This window comes from Anomalospiza imberbis, chromosome 14, assembly GCF_031753505.1.
Source record: "Anomalospiza imberbis isolate Cuckoo-Finch-1a 21T00152 chromosome 14, ASM3175350v1, whole genome shotgun sequence".
NCBI classification, from domain to species: domain Eukaryota; kingdom Metazoa; phylum Chordata; class Aves; order Passeriformes; family Viduidae; genus Anomalospiza; species Anomalospiza imberbis.
In genome coordinates, this window is record NC_089694.1 from 5,558,918 (window position 1) to 5,573,978 (window position 15,061).

The following is a 15,061-nucleotide window of genomic DNA, read 5'->3' on the forward strand; positions in this document are numbered from 1 at the left end:
GACAGAACAAGCACCAACAAGCCCATCCACAGCCCCAAGGCAGCCAACTACTCATTGAGTTCATTATCACTCAAAAGATACAAACAGCTGCAGTAGAAAACCCAACTCTTCTCTTCATCCTGCTCTGGAAATGCACCTCATCAGCTGCAGATCCAGCGATTCCTTGTCTGATCCCATTTTTCTGTCATAGGTTATGTTTTATGGGAAAACATAAGAATTCAAGTTTTCCAGGCAGAGCCTTCCTGCAGCCCCAGGAACAGCAGCAACCGCAGTAAAAAATTAAAATAAACCCCTGATTTTTCAGTCTGAGCTGTTCCATCCTCTTGGGCTGGCAATAGTTCCAGCTGGCAGTTTTAAATGCCTTATCCTATTTTCCCATCCCATGGGAAAATTAGAATAAAGGGCTGGTTAAGGGAACCAGTAGCCCAGCAACTTGTTTGCAAAGTTGAAGGAAATAATTGCTCTGAAAAGGTTTCCTGGATTAATTTCACTGAGCCTGGCACGTGGGGAAGACTGGAAGGATCACAAAGGTCTGTTTAGGCTATTTAGTGCCTGCCCCACATCCTTGGCCCCACACTTCCCTGGGAAACCCGGGGAAAGCTGCTGCCACCTCATGGATCAGCAAATATAAGGAAGAATTCAAAGATTTAGTTATTATTAGAAAACATAAATATTATTATTATCAAATAAGAATGAGGTTCAAATATTTTAATTTAATTTTTTTTTTCTGGACAGGGCACTCCAATCTTCTCAACTCTCAGGGAAGGAATGCCAGAATTATCCAGTTTAAGTACAAATTGGAAAAGGGAGAAGAGACAACTGGGAAGATGCCCCAAGAAGCTGTGGCTGCCCCATCCCTGCAAGTGCCCAAGACCAGGCTGGAGCAATTTGGGACAGTGGAATGGAATGGGATGAGTTTTAAGGTCTCTTTCCACCCAAACCACGCTGGGATTCTGGGATCGAGCAGCACAATGGGGTCTGTCTGACACAGCATCTCCCCAACCCTCCCACCTGCAGATAATTCACAACCACAGGGCCCGTACCTGCTCCCAGGTGGATTTGACTTCCAGCCCAGCTCAGGGAACATCTTCCCTGTCTCCCCCCTCCCAGTGCTTTGTGCCTCGGGAGAGGCTGAAAGCCCAGAGGTGACAGGAATTGCAAAGAGGGATTAAAGGACAAAGGCAGCACTCAGGGACAGCACCCCGCTGGCCTGGCACGGGATTTAACCCTGCTGTCACACAGGGATGGGATTTAACCCCTGGGGCACCGGCACTGCCCAGGAGGAGGGCCAGGAGGGCTCTGAGCTCCCAAGGGCCGTGCAAGAGGCAGCTCTGGAAGGAGGCAACTCTTCCCCAGTCCTCTCCTCCTCCCTCCTGGGAGCGCTCAGCAGCTTCCAGCCATCGTGGCCGCTGTCCTGCCACACCACGCAGTGACCACAGCCCCACACAGCACAAAAAACCCCTGCCCTGCCCACCACAGCAAAGCCACGGCACACAACAGCCGCTGTCATGAAGCCACGGAGCCAGCGGCTCCCACCATGGCAACGCCACCAAACATGGACCCTCCCCATGGACATGGACCCTCACACCGTGGGACACAGACCCTCCCCATGGACATGGACCCTCACACCATGGGACACAGACCCTCCCCATGGACATGGACCCTCACACCGTGGGACACAGATCCTTGACATGGACCCTCACACCATGGGACACAGATCCTTGACATGGACCCTCACACCATGGGACACAGACCCTCCCCACACCACACAAACCCTCCTCAAGGACACGGACCCTCAGAGCAGGGACACAAACCCTCACCACACGATGCCACCTCGTGTCACACACTGCCCGCAGCTGCAAAGCTACACAACTCAACCCCGCGCCACGCAGTGAACCCTGATCCTGATGGGATCCTTCCAACTCAGCAGATTCTGGGATTCCACTGCAAGAGCCACCCCCAAGGAGTGCATCTCAGCTCCATCCCCAGAGCTGAGGTGCAGCCAGGCAGGAGGATGCTGGCAATTCCATTTGGAAGGTGTTACAGGGCTGGCACCCCATCAATAGGGTCCTGCATTATTAGGATCTTGCACTTATAACTGTGTTTCATTTGGGCTTAGGGAGAGAGCTCGTTTCCATCCACACCCATCTGGGAGTGATTATTCCTGCTGTAGTAGCATCCAGGCCCGACTGGCATCGGCACCATGAGCACACAAACCCAGAGTTTAACGAGAGAGCACTTACCACTGAAACCACCCCATAAAGGCACTTAGCCACGGTAAAACTGCAGCCAAATCTCCCACTAAACCACGGTAAAAGTGCAGCCAAATCTCCCACTAAACCACGGTAAAATCACATCAAACCTCCCTGTGATTCCATGCTTGTGCACAATGGATCCTGACAGATCACACCTCTTCAGGGACACACTTCCCACTTACTCACTGCACGGAGTTTACTCAGTGCCCCACATCCCCCAAACCCCTCACAGACCCATACCTTCTGCAGCCAGACACCTCTAAAAATAACATCCTCCCCAAGTGTTGAAAGATATGAAAATATAAAGCCATTAACATATAATAAGACTGGAATGAGAGCTCCGCATGCTCTGAAACACTCAGGGTTTGGCTTCCAGTCAAGAAAAATATATTGGATTAGTCTGAGAGCAAAATTAGGCTGGTGTGCAGTTTAATTAGCATTACAAGACACTACATGTGTATGGGAGAGCAAGGAAGATTTATGTTATTATGTGGTAAGAAAAATAATGTTAAAAGGTTAAAATAATATGGGGTTGATACAGCACTATTTACTCTGGGGTTAAAGGGAAGATAACTTTGGAATGCCACTGAATGTTGTTAAAAACCCAAATTCAAGGATTTGCCAAGGAACTCATTGAAAAATTGTGGAAAAACCCTGCAATTTGGTCACAGGTCAGTCAAACTCTTACTCTGGCAACAATATTCTCCATCAAGGAACTCAGTAAATGCTGATAAAAAGTTCAGATCCTCACACAAAGTCACAGTTCTTTTTTTTTCATCATGGAATGAGCAGAAAATAGCTGTGGAGGAGGCCAGGGGCAGGCAGAAGGAAAACCACCTTTGCAGCACCATAAATCTGGGAATAAGGACTTTGGGAAGGCTCTGACGGAGTTGAAGGTGTCCCTGCCTGCGGCAGAGAGATTGGACTCGATGGCCTTGAGAGGTCCCTTCCACCCCAAAGCCTTCTGTGATTCCACAATTCCCAAGGACCAGCCAGGCTGTTCCCAACAGAGCCAAAGGTTTCTCCTCACACAGGAATTCATCCCACAGCCCTCCAGCCCTCGGGAAGAGCTCACACTGTATTTAATTTCCCAAAGGATGCAACACATCCTGCAGCCACTGCCACGCTCCTGCCACCCTGCAGCATCTCAACAGGAGGAGTTTTGGATTCAGGCCAGATTTTGCATGGAATATTCATAGGCACAGCAGCAGGAATAGGAGAATTTGAGTTGTGAATGAAGGTAACCAGAGCCTGACATCTGCCATGGAGCTCTGCAGGCTCCCCTTATTGACCTCTGAGAGCTTCTTCCAGCTACAACCAGGACCACAAAGTGGAATTTTTGAGGGAAAACCCACTGTGAGGGCACATCCCTAATCACCATCTTCCCTCTGCACACACCCAGCCTTTCCCTAACCCAGGATCAGAGCCATGAAATCCCAACACACAGGCCCTGAGCAGGGCTTTAAAGGTCTGAGCCCACAGGACCCGTGCTGAGGTTGCTTCCAGAGGAGGCTGGAGAAGCATTTCCAACAGGAGCTCTGCTCAAAGCTTTCAGCACGTTGGGCAGGTTTCAGCTGGGATGCAGGAGCCAGACACAGGGGTGAAGATGCATGGATGAGCTACAGGTATGCTCAGGGTGGGAGAAGCCTCTGGAGCAGCTTCCACACCTTTAGAGCCTTTGTGCCAGCCACACCAAGAGCTGCCTCTTACTCTGGAGCCAGAATTAACAAACAAATGGGGAAAAACCTGCAATTTCACACTGGTGAGGGAAAAGAAAGGAAGAAATTCCTCTCTGTGAGGGTGAGGCCCTGGCACAGGGTGCTCAGAGAAGCTGTGGCTGCCCCTGGATCCCTGGAATTGTCCAAAGCCAGGCTGGACAAGGCTTGGAGCAGCCTGGGCTAGTGGAAGGTGTCCCTGCCTGTCACAGGGGGTGGAATGAGATGAGCATTAAGGTCCCTTCCAGCCCAAAGTACTCCATGAAAGCAACGCTAAGGATCAGGAATACCGATGTGGGCACTGCTCCAAAGCAGGAACATCCCTTGTTAAAAAGGTGAGAAGTGGAGACTGAGATCAGACACCTTGGCACCGGGAAGGTGAAATGCCAGTAAGAAAATTGCTGCTCAGCACATTTTTTTGGATGACTCAGCACCTCCCTTCCCTCCCCCCATCAGCTGCAAGCACCTCCACAGTTAATTTGACAAAACTGATGGCTTTTGATCCCATTCCCAGGCTTTGGCAGTTTTTATCCCCATCTTGGGACACTCTCAGGGCACACATGTCACCAGCATCGGCCTAAAAAGAAGTTTTGGCAGAAATGTGGCAGGACATTGATTTGGTTGGAGAAAAAGCATGGGAATGATGCTCTGCACGCTCAAATATTGCAAGGATGACTTTTTGACAGGAAAATATGATTTAATTTAGGCACAAAAACCTCTAAAGGGACACAGTGCCCTGATGTGGATCTCCACGAGCAGAGCCCGCCTGACAGAATCCCTCTCCCATCCCACAGCACACCCATCCAGAGGGAATATTTGGATTTTATACCACCAGCCAAGGCTCCACCACTCCCCAAACCCTCTCTCACACCTCCGAGCCACTGAAGAGTCAATGAATTAAAGCAGCTCTAACAAACTCCTCATCTCGCAGCCAACGCGGTGATGCAACACCCGGCGGGTTCTGGGACAAAGATGTGGAACTACAATGCCTCAACCTCTGCCATGAAAATCTGCCCTTCTAGCCCAAATGAGTTACATATTTGGATACCCTGTGAGATAGGGAAGCGGGGCGTTATCGAGCTGCCAAATCTCACTCCTGTCATGAGGTCATTTCTGGCACGCGGCCAGATAAGGTTTCGGCCAAAATCTCAGCGCTGACCATTGCTCCCCATCCTTCCCTCCACGCTCCTCTTCCTCCTGCCTCAGGTCAGGAAGGGAGGGGGGAAATAAAATAATTTAAAAATAAAGAAAAAAGGGTCAGGAGGGGGGGGGTGTAATTTGGGTTTAAATCAGTTTGTACAGTCACAACACACACAGCACTCAGCCTCTTCACTGAGGACACCTCAGCAGCTGAAGGACATTTGAGGGCTCACAGCTCTGTGGTCATTGATCCTCCCCAGATGAACTCTGACCACGGTCCTCAGGAGAGAAATGTCATTGATCACTACTCCGGAATTAATTATTTAGTAATTTCAGCCCAATTTATGCAAGCATCACATGTATGGGATCACACTGAGTTTATCAGCAGCACAGCTTAGAAGGGCTGCTGGGAACCCCACACGTACCCCAAAGCTGCACAATAACTTTCTAAATAAAGCTGTTTGCAAACCCCTCATTTCACTGCTTTAATCACTGAAGGGATGCACTCACAGCACCCCAGGATACACAAAGTGCTTGTTTTTATCTACAAGGCAGAAAAATCAGTGAGAAAGGGTGAGCAGCACCACTACAAATCCCATTAATCACACATTGTCACAGCAGCCAGAGCAGCTCGGGATGCTCAGCCTTCCTTCCCCATGTCCCTACTATCAGCAACCTTTCTCTCCAACCCAACTGCTTCAATGTGCCCCAAAGAATATTTCATCTCAAGCCTGACAGGCCAGATGTAGAATAAAGAAATAAATAATTAGCGTTACCTTATCTGGAGTCCGTCAGCTGCAGCGAGCGACGCTCGGAGCTCCGTCCGCATCCAGAGACAAATTATCTAACGCTGTAATTTATGAATGCCTCAAGTATTTGCCCTGGTATTTCATTATACGCTCGCTGGAAAGAAGAGCTCGAAAGACTAAACAGATCCAGCACGATAACACGAAAGGCACTCCAGCCGCGCGCTATTCCAAGGCAACCCAGGAATCCCAGCACGACATCAAACCGCTCCGGCTGGCTCTGTGTTGACACTGCTCGAGGGGCAGCGAGGGCAGAGCGCAGAGCGATGACCCGGGAGCTCGGCTTCCCTCCGGTTCAACGCTGGACTTGGATTTATTATGGGAAGCTGCGGGATCCAGGCAGCGAAGGAAGCGCAAGCCCGGCTTTCCCGGGGGCAGCCGAGGCCGGCGCGGCGGAACGGCTCCCGCTGCCAAGTGGGAGGAAGAGTTCCAAACTCGCCGCTTTATCAAAGCTATTTTTGTCCTTCCCCCCACACACTGATAACCAGCAGGGCGAGGACCGCCGGGGTGCCGAGGCAGGGCTTGGCATCTCCCCCGAAACCCCGCTGAGACTCCGCGGCAAAGCCACCCGGCACCTTGGGGGAGCGGGCCATCCGCTCGGGAGGCTCGGAGGGGAGGAAACTCATTCCTCCAGCTTATCCTGCTCGCAGCGAGGTTTCGTGCCTGGAAAAAATGAGCTAAGTTTGCAAGCGGAGGCCCCAGCTCCGCTCCGGCTCTCCCAGAGGCTCTCGGGACAGGCGACCCCCGCAAGGGCTGGGGACACCGGCGGGGAGAACCGGGAGGCTGCTGCCCACCTGTCCTGCACAGCCTGAGCAGCTGCTGCGGGGGGACACCGAGGCATCACCCAAAAGATGATGCACCTGGGCTGGGGGAGAAGCGGAATCACGAACACAGCGCAGGAGGAGCGAGGGGAGCGAGCGGAGGCCGTGCGGGACCGGGACCGAGCGCGCACGGCGGGTGCGGGGCCGAGCCGTGCGGAGCTCCCCGGCAGCAGCACCCCGCGCCCCGGGGGACCCCGCAAGGGCCGGGGCAAAGCCGCTGCCTCCGGCCAAGGCTGCGCTATCGGGACACACGGCGGGTCTGTCGCGACAAGGAGACGGCGAGCAGCAGGTGGAACACAGGCGGCCCCGCAGCCCGTCACCCCCAGCCCAGACGAGCTCCCCCCGCATTTCACCCCCGCACCGCGAGTTCGGGGCTTTTCCCCACTTTTTCTACCAAACTGCCCCGAGGGGCCGTTCCGAAGCGCCCCGGGGCGCGGCACCCGAGCGCGGGGATGGAGCCGGGGGATGGCCCCGAGCAACGCGGAGCCCCCGCGGTCCCCCCGCCCGCGGCCGGACCCACCTGCTGGCGCCGCTCCGCGCCCTCGGCCGCGCGCTGCGGGCGGCCCCCGGCCGGGGCTCCGGGCGCTGCCGCCGTCCCGTCCCGGCGCGGCGGGGCCGCGGGCTGCGGGCCGCGGTCGCGGCGGAGCTCGGAGCGCAGCTCCAGGTAACAGCCCAGCGTCAGGACGTGCAGCGCCAGCGACAGCGCGAAGAAGCCGAGGAAGAGCCGCCAGCTGCCGCCGCCGCCGCAGGCGCAGCCGCGGGGAGCCGGCGCCGCCGCCCTGCGCTCCGCGCCCATGGTGCGCTCGGGCGGAGCGGCGCGGAGCGGCCCCAGCGCTGCTGCTCCCGGGGCGCGCCGGGCACCGCGGGCTGCGCGGCCGGGCCGCCAGCGCCCCGCCAGGGGGCGGGGCCGAGCCCGGGGGGCGGGGCCGGGCCGCCAGCGGGGCGGGGCCCGAAGGGGAGGGGCGGGGCTAGGCTGGGGCAGCGCCGCCTCATCGTCCGGCGGAGGGGCGGGGCCTGGGCGGGGCAGGGGCGGGGCCTGGGCAGCAGCGGTGATCATGTGGGGTGGATTTATGCAAATTAGAGGGCGGGGTCAGATCGGGTTGGAACCGCGCCCCGCTGCGAGCCTGATCCCGATCCCGATCCTGATCCTGATCCCGATCCTTTATCCTTGTCCCTGTCCCTGTCCCGGTACGGACAGGCGCGGTGATGGCTGGGCCCGTGCCCAGCGCGGTTCAGGAGGGCCCAGTCCCGGTCCTGATCCAAGTCCCGGTCCCGGCCGACATTCCCATCCCGATGCCAATCCCGGTATGGATGGACCCGATCCCAGCCCCGGTGACCGCAGTCCCGGCAGTCGCTGTCTCCGCAGCCGGCGGAGGATTCCTGGGGGCAGGCACCAAACGCCACCGATCCCCGGGCAGGGGCAGCGTTGTCACCGCTCTGCCGGGGGACACGGCCGGGCACGGTGTGCCCAGGGGTGTGGGAGTGTTTTGTGGCTGCTTTCTCCAGCATTACAAAGGTTGATTGTCACTGCTGCAAACTAATGGAAGCTGGAAAACAGCCTGGGAAAGAGTGAACCAGGGAGAGGAGCGGATTTGGAGAGGGAAGCGTGGTATCAAATCACACCTGGTTTGGTTTGGAAGGAACTTAAAGCTCATCGAAAGGAGTTGGCAAAGCCTGTGCTGGTTCTATTTCCAATCAGGGGGGTTAATTGATAACGAGAGGGATAATGAGATGATTAAGGTGCTGTGTGATGCTCACAGGCTGCCAGGAAATTTGAAGTGAGAAATTAGAGATGTTCTGAACAAACTCGAGAGGTGGCCTGAAGAGAATAGGATGTGATTTGGAAAAGTAAAAGGAAAAGAGGAATTAAATACGAGGTGTTAATGGCCGCAGAGGAGGTGGCACTGCAGAGGAGGATTCCAGCTGGATCACACGATGCAGAGCGGGTCAGCAGTGCTGGGAGATGTCAGAGCCAGCCCCAGATCTCCAGGAAGGGCCAGCACCAAGGACTGTCACCAGCACACCCCTGCGATGGGTCCTGGTGAGCCCCCCTGGGTGGGCTCCGAGAGCTGGGTGGTCCCGTGCCAGGTCTGTGCTCCCAGACCTGGGGGCAGGGTGAGTTTCCCACGAGGCTGTCCCTTCCATGAGAAACCCTTCCAAGTCCTGGAACATATAGTCTGAGAATTTGTGGGGTCTTCATGCCACAGATCACAGCCATAAAGAATCCCACGGTGGCCTTTTCCTGCCTTTGGGGAGGAGGACGACCTTTTCCAGCCCTTCCTGGCCTTGTTTTCCTGCAGTAGGGATTTTATCCTATAAGTCCTGTGTCACAGACATGAAATTCCACGAGAGTCTCTGTTTTCATTCAAGGAAGAAATGTTTCCCTAATATTTGGGAAGAGCAAAACTGGAAGCATCGCGCGCTGCCAACTCCAACAACGGAGGAGCAAAAAGCAAATAAACACAAATGAACCCTCTGTTCAAACCCCTGCAATTATTTTAGGAACATTTATAATTATTTGAGTGCTTAGTGTTGTTACTGGTTTTCATAGAATCACAGAATATCCTGAGTTGGAAGGGACCCGCAAGGATCATCAAGGCCAACTCCTGGACCACCAGAATCCTGGTTTTCAAGATGAAAATCCCAACCCCAATCCTACGTGGACCTACCCATGCTTGCAGCAGCCTCATCCCATTTTCCAGAGTCATTTAGGTTACTTTGAAGGTGAATTTTAGAGGTCAGGTCAGCCTGGGGCTGGGTCAGGGGGAAGATGTGAGCGTCTCCATTCCTGCCTTGATCTCATCAGGGATTTAGGCCAAATCCTCAGACTGAGGGAGTTCTGCCTCCTAGAGCTGACCAGCATCCCATTAATTAAAAAGGAATCCCATGTGATGATGGAATTAAAACATAATTAATAAGTGGGATCCTCACACCGACCAGTTGAACCCCACAGCCCATGGTTCCAGTTTCTCCAGGATTTTCTTTTAATTCCTCTTGTTCTGAGCATTCCCTCCTCTTCCTCTGCCATCCCTGAAAAACTTAATTACATGGATGAAGAACCTCATCCATGTTTTTTGTTTAAAGTTTAAGTTGTTTAAGGTTTGTTTCTTTAAGGTTTAAGTTGTTTTTTGAATCTTGCCTGTGCTCCAAGAGTCCTAGTCCGGGAGAAGCAGGAGCCAGAGGGTGGGGAAGATGCAGAAGGGACAGGGATCCCTGATGCTCTGGATGGGAAAATAAAGAGCAGTTGAGAGGGTCCTGGGGAGGGTGGGCAGAGGCTGCAGAGGATGAGAACACACAGAGGACACGTCTGGAATGACTTTTTCTCTTGATTCCCAAACTTGCTGTGTTTTTTCCAGCATTGCCTTCCCATCCCAGCAGGATTTAACCACAGGTGGGAGGAAGCTGCTGTAGCTCAGGAGATCTCCCTTCCCTTTGGAATGGGTACAGCTCTGCACAGCACAGGTGGCAGGTCTGAGTGCCCCTCTCCACGTGAATTCCACAGATCAGGGAATCGAGTGATGTAAAGCAGCTTTGAGCCCATTTCCCATTTACATTTTGGCAGCAGCTGCAATTCCTGCAGCGGCTGCAGAGTCAGTTTAACATGTGTGACCTAAAAGCTTTGGAATTCCTGACTTTCTTTTGAGGAAAGCCATCCCTTGCTCTCTCAGTGATGTTCTCAACAACATGAGTACAATAAAGTCTCCTAAAACCTGAAATCCTGGCACTCCAACTGCACATGCACAGGCATTTACAAGCCCTTAGGAAGGAGAATCCTGATTTTATGGAGCCTCCATCCAGCACTGCAGTCTCAATTCCTTTCCTCAGTGAGATCTAAGATGTTCCATACAATCTCTTTTTCTTAAGACTGTTTTTTCAGTAACTGTGAGCTCTGTCTGTGCAGGAAAGGTAACTGTGTCCAACTGCTTCCATAAGGGCAGGGATTGAGCAATATGTTCATCTTAGTACATCTTGCTTTTCTAAGGAATCACATTCATGGCTTTTCTCCTAGCTCTGCCAGGGACTCTTCCAAGATTTTCTCCTCTCAGGACATCGCAGTGTCTCTGATCATTCATCTCTCCCTCTCATCTTCCTCCATGAATTCTCACTATGAACACTAAGTTGCTCAGAGAAGCTGTGGCTGCCCCATCCCTGGAGGTGCCCAAGGCCAGGATGGAGGGAGCTTGGAGCAGCTTGGGCTAGAGAAAGGTGTCCCTGCCCATGGCAGGCAGTGGCATGGGCTTTTTACAACAAGAAAAAAAACTGTGTTGACTCTTGCTGGGTTTATTTTCACATTTCCCACTGCACTGCTGACTTTTAAGGAGCAGCAGCACATTGACGCCTCATTTTCCTGCCTGGATCAGGCTTTGCTCTGTTTTGAAGGAAGATGAGGCCTGGCAGCCCCATGATTCCATCCTGGAGCATGCGGGAGGAGGTTTGGCCAAGGAGGCCGAGTTCAGCCTAAACACAACTTCTTGCAGAGGGGGTGAGGAAGATGCTGCTCTTGGTTCTGTTGTATGTTTATTTATATGTTATTTGGTGATAATGAGAACCAAATGTTCGGGATCTATTCAGTTCTTAAACTTTTATAGACTCATTGTCTTGATTTTCAACTGTGCAGCCGTCTCTGAGCCCCTGCCTCCCCCGGAATCGTGGCAGTGCCGTCGGTGACCAGGCTCAGCTGTGCTCTTACTCATCCTGGCTGGAACAATGCTATTCCACACCACGTTATTCAACCTCCCCGGTGCCTCCTGGCCCCCTCATCCCGACCCCTCGGCTCCCACATTCCAGGTCAGCGCCGGAGCCGGCCAAGGCATTGTCCTGGGGGTGCCACTTTCGGGCTGTGCTGGTGCCAGGGAAAGAGGATACGATCTGTGCCTCGAGGAGCAGACATGATACATGAAAGATGCTCTGCCAGAGAGCCCAGAGCCCGCTCTGCCCCTCGGATCGCTCACCAAAAGGCAGGGAAAAGGAGGAGAAGGGAAAGGAGGGAGCTGCACCCTAAAGCTGAGCCTGACCAGGGACCACGGGGAGGGGGTTGCTCTCCCTGCCCCTTGGCAAGGATTTCTCCAGCCTTCCTGGTGCCATGGTCTTGTTGGGCCCGAGGATGGACTCAATGATCTCTGAGGTCTTTTCCAACTTGGTGGATTCTGTGCTTTTCCAGGCCTGCTTGCCCAGGAGCGCAGCCCTGGATTTGGGGCTCCCTGGGGAAAAGGTTCCATCCCACAGAGCCACACCCTGCCCAGGTGGGAAACCCCTCAAGCAGAGCCCTCCCCACCTAAACCATGACTGCTCTCACAGCACAAGGGTTTGCAGCAGCTTTGCCACACCCTGAGAGCCCTTTCCAGTGCCTAAAGGGGCTCCAGGAGAGCTGGAAAGGGGTTTTGGGCAAGGGATGGAGTGACAGGACACAGAACAGCTTCCCACTGCCAGAAGTACCATGTTGTGGGCATAGGAAACTGGAACCTCAGTGCCACCACTGGTGTCCTCTCCAGGCAGGGGGAATTCTGACAGGGGAGCTCCTGGAAATCCCCTGCCCCAGGTTTGTGGCCCACGTGCCCATTTCAGCCTTTTTGGCTTTTGCTTCTCCCTCTTTAGAGAAGTGAATTCCTTGGATAATGATTTGAGCCTAAAGGTGCAATTTCTGAGTTAAGAGAGACAAATGTAAAGTGACTAAAACCCTTTGCAGATGGAGCAGGGCCACAGCTCCAGCCCCAGTATAGAATCCCAGGATGGTTTAGGTGAGAAGGGACCTTAAAACTCATCCTATCCCAGCCCCTTTCATGGGCAGGGACACCTTCCACTGGCCCAGGTTGCTCCAAGCCCCATCCAACCTGGCCTAGGACACTTCCAGGGATGGGGCAGCCACAGCTTCTCTGGGCACCCTGTGCCAGGGGAGAATTTCTTCCCAAAATTTTGTCTAACTCTGCCCTCTGTCAGGTTGAAGCCATTCCCCCTTTCCCTGCCACTCCAGGCCCTTTTCCAAAGCTCAGTTCTGGCCTAAACTCAAACTTTCAAGCATTTTGGGTAAGGCAGGGCGAGTCCAGCATTAAGAACTGAAGCCCTGGCTTTAAAAAGGGTAAATCCAAGGAATTAATATCAAAGCAAGAACAGTCATAAGGAGAACATATGGAAGTGTCTTTTTCTGCTCACAGTGATTGGAAACTGCATGCCCAGGCCCTGATCCAGCTACAGGACCCCACATCCGGGGCTTAGTTTCCAGGTGACCTGGGATTTCAGCGATTTCCAGCCTTGGGATTGTTAATGTGAGATGACAGCAATAACCAGGGAAGGAAAACCCCACGTGTTTGTTCTTCCCAGCATGCCAGCACTTGTGGATTTAAGCGAGGAGAAAGATCACAAGGCTCAGACAGAATATCCTCCAGAACACAGCCCTAAAGCAGCAATTTCCTCTGCGGAGCCCGTGTGAGATCAAGGCAGGATAAAGCACTCCATCTGAGCCTGGCTGAGGGGATTTGGGAAGGGGCAGGAGCCATTTGTTGGGGATGGAATAGTAAAGATTAAATTGGGTGTTACAGAGGGACCTTTCCAGAGGGAACAGCTCCAGCTCCCAGTGCCATTTGCCTTCACCTCTCCTCCATGAGAAGACTCCTAGCTTTGGGAATGCAGCATTCCTAAGCTAAACCTGCTGATAGGAACATGTGCATTTCATCTCAGAATGCATAAAAAAATGATTGAAAAATAGCAAACCCTGTAATTTTGGTGAGGAATAATTCCCAGGCGATTGAAGGCAACGCGCTCTCGGATGGAAGGGCCGATTCCTCTGGATCAATGGGATGGAAACATCTGCTTTATCTCACCGAGATCTGAAGAGGTAAGAGCTGACAGTTCTTTGTGGGAATCTTTGCTATCTCATTGTATATCTAAATTACATTAATTGATGTCCAACGTTGATGTTTTGGGTAGTTCTCGTGGATCTCACAACCTTCTGTTTCAAATTCACAGTCTTCCACCACTCAAACTATTATTACTTTTACCAGTCCCAAGGGTGTGCTGGAGTCTCTTTGGTACAAATTAGAAAGGCTTTTATGAAAAGCTCACAGTTTATGGAACAGAGGTTCCCGTTGGCTTCCTGACCCCGAGGTAGTGACAGCTCCCACCGGAGCCTCACCCACAGCAGGGGATTTAGCACCGTTCCCAACGCGGCTTGGGAGCTGACATGGAGTGAGGAACAGCAGTAATTTCCCCCAAGAGGGACAAAAAAGCCAAATGTTGACAAGTTTATGAGTACAAACATGTCAGGGGATCTCCTGGCAACGAAGCTTAGCTCCAAGCCTGTGCTGGGCTTACCTGGGGCTAGTTGTTCACCTGGGCTGGGCTCTGAGCCCAGAGAAAGGATTTGAGGGAGACAGAACCCATTCTGCAAGGAACAAGAGTGGGGTAGAAATGACCCAAAGATCCCAACCCAAAAAATTCTATTAAAAAAACCCCAAACTCAACGAGTTTTGGAGACAAGATCAAGCAACACAGCTGAGGGAGAGAAGAGGGTGGTAGGACAATGCTGAGACTAGAGGAAGAAGAGTCACAGAATCCCAGGATTTCCTGAGCTGGAAAGGACACAAAGGATCATCCAGTCCAAGCCCTGGCCCTGCACAGACACCCCAACAATCTCACCCTGTGCGTGGGAGGTTGTCCAAACTCAGCTCTGGCAACCTTGGGGCTGTGCCCATTCCTAGGGGAGCCCTTCCAGTGTCCAACACTCTCTGGGGGAAGAGCCTTTCCCTAAAATCCAGCCTGAACCTGCCCTGACACAGCTCCAGCCATTCTTTGGGTCCTGTCCCTGGTCACAGAGAGCAGAGATCAGAGCTGAATGCGAGCCCTTGGAAAGATGACACTGAGTATGAAGGGTAAGCAAGAAACCAGAGGGAGGTGGGGGCAGCAAACCCAATCCTCCCCAGCTCTTGCCCATCAACTCTCTACAGTTAAAGTTGAATTAATAAAGGCACAGATTTTTCAGTGGGGAAAACACAACAGTGAAACCTTGATGTTCCTCAGGTACCAAAACAGATCCAAGGCCATGATCCAAAGGAGAAACCAGGAAAAGCAGAACAAGGGAGAAAGAAATCACCCATCAAAACCCATCCGGCTCACAGCATCCATGGAAATCCATTCAAACCCACCTTCCACAGCCCCTCCAGGCTCTGCCAGGGCAAAGGGGGCTGGAATGAAAAATTAATTGTAAGCTGTTACTTAACATAGATTTTGAGACAAAAAGAAGAGAACAAAGGAGTCCTTCAGGCAAAAAATGTGGAAAATGACAATCATTAATAACATCAACTCCTTACTCCAGGATTTTCATCTGTTGG

General features: G+C 52.8%; 1 protein-coding gene and 1 long non-coding RNA gene across 8 annotated transcripts in view; one reads left to right on the forward strand and one right to left on the reverse strand.

Moving 5' to 3' along the window:
* Nucleotides 1-7,642, reverse strand: part of EDA (ectodysplasin A) — a 61,195-nt gene extending 53,553 nt beyond the window's left edge. For 2 of the 6 annotated variants that reach the window (XM_068204647.1, XM_068204645.1), the window contains exon 1: nt 7,258-7,640. In XM_068204647.1, the coding sequence (XP_068060748.1) occupies nt 7,258-7,533 (276 nt within the window). In that variant the 5' untranslated portion in view covers nt 7,534-7,640. Of the gene's footprint in view, nt 1-7,257 lie in introns of all 6 variants that reach the window. The other 4 variants (XM_068204644.1, XM_068204643.1, XM_068204649.1 and 1 more) reach the window with 3 other exon arrangements.
* Nucleotides 1,698-6,036, forward strand: LOC137482388 (uncharacterized). Of its 2 annotated transcripts, XR_011004034.1 has the most exons (3): nt 1,726-2,345; nt 3,352-3,880; nt 4,765-6,036. It is a non-coding gene; the product is annotated as an uncharacterized lncRNA (long non-coding RNA). The 2 variants fall into 2 exon arrangements; XR_011004033.1 differs by having other exon boundaries at nt 1,698-2,345; nt 3,352-6,036.
* Nucleotides 7,643-15,061: the final 7,419 nt, after the last annotated feature.